Source organism: Chlorocebus sabaeus, chromosome 9 (genome assembly GCF_047675955.1).
Source record: "Chlorocebus sabaeus isolate Y175 chromosome 9, mChlSab1.0.hap1, whole genome shotgun sequence".
Taxonomy (NCBI): domain Eukaryota; kingdom Metazoa; phylum Chordata; class Mammalia; order Primates; family Cercopithecidae; genus Chlorocebus; species Chlorocebus sabaeus.
The window spans coordinates 21339266-21342921 of record NC_132912.1 but is presented as its reverse complement, the minus strand read 5'-3'; the positions used below and the strand labels follow the sequence as shown (position 1 = coordinate 21342921).

Sequence of the window (3656 nt, the reverse complement as noted above, 5' to 3'; positions counted from 1 at the left end):
TGTTTTTGTTTTGTTTTTGTTTATTGAGACAGAGTCTCATTCTGTTGCCCAGGCTGGAGTGCAGTGGCATGATCTTGGCTCACCACAACCTCTGCCTCCTGGGTTGAAGCCATTGTCCTGCCTCAGCCTCCCAAGTAGCTGGGATTACAGGCACCTGCCACCACGACCGGGTAATTTTTTTTTTTTTTTTTTTTTTTTTAGTAGAGACGTGGTTTCACCATGTTGGCCAGACTGTTCTCAAACTCCTGAATTCAGGTAACCCACCCGCCTTGGCCTCCCAAAATGCTGGAATTACAGGGGTGAGCCTCCACTCCCAGTCTCATCCATCTTTACTGGTGGAGAATCTTCATTTTCCAAGGGTGTATTTGATTTTGAGGAACAGTTAGTAGTTGGGAGCCAAGACTGAGGAAGAGGCGAGTGATCAGGCAGGGAAGGGTTAAGGAAAAACCAGAGCCAGACAGTAACGGAAAGAAACAGATTTCATTTTATTTATTTTCTTATTTTTGAGACTAAGTCTCACTCTGTTGTGTGGGCTGGAGTGCAATGGTGCGATCTCGTTCGCTGCAACCTCTGCCTTCTAGGTTCAAGCGATTCTGCTGCCTCAGCTTCCCGAGTAGCTGGGATTACAGGCACCTGCCACCATGCCTGGCTAATTTTTGTATTTTTAGTAGAGACTGGCTTTCACCATGCTGACCAGGCTAGTCTCAAACTCCTGACCTCAGGTGATCTGCCTGCCTTGGCCTCCCAACGTGCTGGGATTACAGGTGTGAGCCACCGCGCCTGGCCAACAGATTTTATTTATTTTTATTTTCGAGACAGAGTCTTGCTCTGTCACCCAGGCTGGAGTGCAGTGGCACAATCTCAGCTCACTGCAACCTCCGCCTCCTGGGTTCCTGCAATTCTCCTGCCTCAGCCTCCTGAGTAGCTGGGATTACAGGCACCTGCCACCATGTCCAACTAATTTTTGTATTTTTAGTAGAGAGGGGGGTTTCACCATGTTGACCAGGCTGGTCTAGAACTCTTGGCCTCAGAAAATCTGCCCACCTAGGTGTCCCAAAGTGCTGGGATTACAGGCATGAGCAACCATGCCTGGCGGAAACAGATTTTAATGAGAAACTATTGCAATAGGGGAAAAGACTTCAGTACAGAATGGGCTTCCGTTCTGAACACAGCGTGGGGGATTCATAGCCAAGGAGTAGGGTGGAGATCAGGGGATGAAAAATTCCTAGGAAGAAGCATCAGGGGTCGGGGGATTCTGGCTAAACCAATTCGACAGAATCTTTCCTTCCAGGTAATCAGACACCACTTGGTGATGGAGGTGGCGAAGAGAAATTTGATCAGATATAGAGGGATTCTTGCTTAACTGACGCAGCAGAAGTTTTGCTAAAATTAGGTGATACAAAGACAGACACAGAAATCCAAAGGCTCAGAGGGCTCTCACCAAAGTTTGGTCAAGGAGAGTGTCTTGTCAGAAGCACTCACTGTTGTTTTTCAAGAGTACGTCACAGAGGTACACTTTGAGTTGGAGCCTTAAACTAGAATTTTCTCTTTTTGCAATGCTGAGAATCTATCAAATACTTTGGAATTTCTACAGAAGTTTGATGAACTTTTTGACCTCAAGGAGTGAATTCTGCATGAACATCAAGGACATCAAAGAAACAAATCAATTCTGTTGTGGGTGTGATTTTGATACGTGGACTCCATGGTTTCTCCCAGGCTTTGAAGAGCTCTACTGCAGACGCTGACTCTTGTTCCCAGGTCATTTTGGAAACAACGTGGTTCGTTGACACTTACTCTGTTCCCCAAGATTGTACCATTTGCTCAGCTTTCCTTAAAAGATAAGGACAAGAGATACATACATCTTTGCTATTTCTATTACTCAAAAATGTGTGGTGTAGTCTTTACGTTTAAGTTGTCCCAGAGGAAGAGTTTGTTTCTTTATCTAAATTGAACTCTTCAGCCTTCCTTCTCCCAGGCAATCACCAGTATGAATTAGCCCAATTGCTGACCACTTAACCATTTTATTGAACCTGTGGGTGAACGGATCACTACATATTCACCAAAGTGCATTCCTTACCTAACTTTAAACCTTTTGTTTTGGCTTTAAATGACTGTTCTGGAACAAGTTTCATGTTCTCTCTAGATGTATCATTTGCAGATTAATTGCATTTAGAATATAATATTCTTTGCACGAATGATTCTTTTATATATACGTAATAAAGAAATAAAATGTTTGATAGGCGCAGGCTGCGGTGCCGCGACTCCTGCGGTGGGCGTCTGTGCTCAGTTTGAGGGCTTCGTGCGGCGTTTCCTGTTCCCTCCTCTGCGCAGCTGCAGCTCGGGCCTTCAGCCTGATCCAGCCCCCATGGCTTCAGAAGAGCTACAGAAAGATCTAGAAGAGGTAAAGGTGTTGCTGGAAAAGGCTACTAGGAAAAGAGTACGTGATGCCCTTACAGCTGAAAAATCCAAGATTTTGAGACAAAAATCAAGAACAAGATGCAACAGAAATCACAGAAGAAAGCAGAACTTCTTGAAAATGAAAAACCAGCTGCTGTGGTTGCTCCCATTACAACAGGCTATAAGGTGAAAAGCAGTAATTATGGATGGGATCAGTCAGATAAGTTTGTGAAAATCTACATTACTTTAAGTGGAGTGCATCAAGTTCCCACTGAGAATGTGCAGGTGCATTTCACAGAGAGGTCATTTGATCTTTTGGTAAAGAATCTAAATGGGAAGAGTTACTCCATGATTGTGAACAATCTCTTGAAACCCATCTCTGTGGAAGGCAGTTCAAAAAAAGTCAAGACTGATACAGTTCTTATATTGTGTAGAAAGAAAGTGGAAAACACAAGGTGGGATTACCTGACCCAGGTTGAAAAAGAGTGCAAAGAAAAAGAGAAGCCCTCCTATGACACTGAAACAGATACTAGTGAGGGACTGATGAATGTTCTAAAGAAAATTTATGAAGATGGAGATAATGATATGAAGAGAACCACTGATAAAGCCTGGGTGGAATCAACAGAGAAGCAATCCAAAGAAGATACAGAATTTTGAGACTTTGAGGTCCTTTTGGGAACTGTGATGTGATGTGGAAATACTGATGTTTCCAGTAAGGGAATATTGGTGAGCTGCATATATAAATTTGACAGATAGCTATTTACATAGCTATCTAAGTAAAGGCAGTGAATTCTCCATTTCCTACTGGAGGATTTATTTAAATAAAATATGCTTATTAAACACTCCTGCAAAGATGGTTTTATTAGTACCCTGGTCATTTTGTTCACGGAAGGGTTATAGTTGCATTCTCATGTGAAATATAAAAAGTAAGTCTTGCCCAATAAAAAAAAAGTTTGATAAAATTTATTGATCACAATTTCTTTTTTTATTGTTAAACTTAAATAAATTTTATTAGTATAAATTTATGGAGTCTCACGCCTGTAATCCCAGCACTTTGGGAGGCTGAGGCGGGTGGATCACCTGGGGTCAGGGGTTTGAGACCAGCCTGGCCAACATGATAAAACCCCATCTCTACCGAAAATAGAAAATTAGCCTGGCATGGTGGTGGGTGCCTGTAATCCCAGCTACTTGAGAGGCTGAGGCAGGAGAATTGCTGGAACTTTGGAGGCAGAGTTTGCAGTGAGCCAACATCACGCCAC

At 43.0% G+C, this 3656-nt stretch overlaps 1 protein-coding gene across 1 annotated transcript; it reads left to right on the top strand.

Moving 5' to 3' along the window:
* Nucleotides 1–2300: 2300 nt before the first annotated feature.
* LOC103237984 (calcyclin-binding protein-like) lies at nucleotides 2301–3239 on the top strand. Its single transcript, XM_008002453.3, is given in 2 exon segments — nucleotides 2301–2473; nucleotides 2476–3239. Coding segments are annotated over 2 exon segments (687 nt in total). The 5' UTR covers nucleotides 2301–2365; the 3' UTR covers nucleotides 3055–3239.
* Nucleotides 3240–3656: the final 417 nt, after the last annotated feature.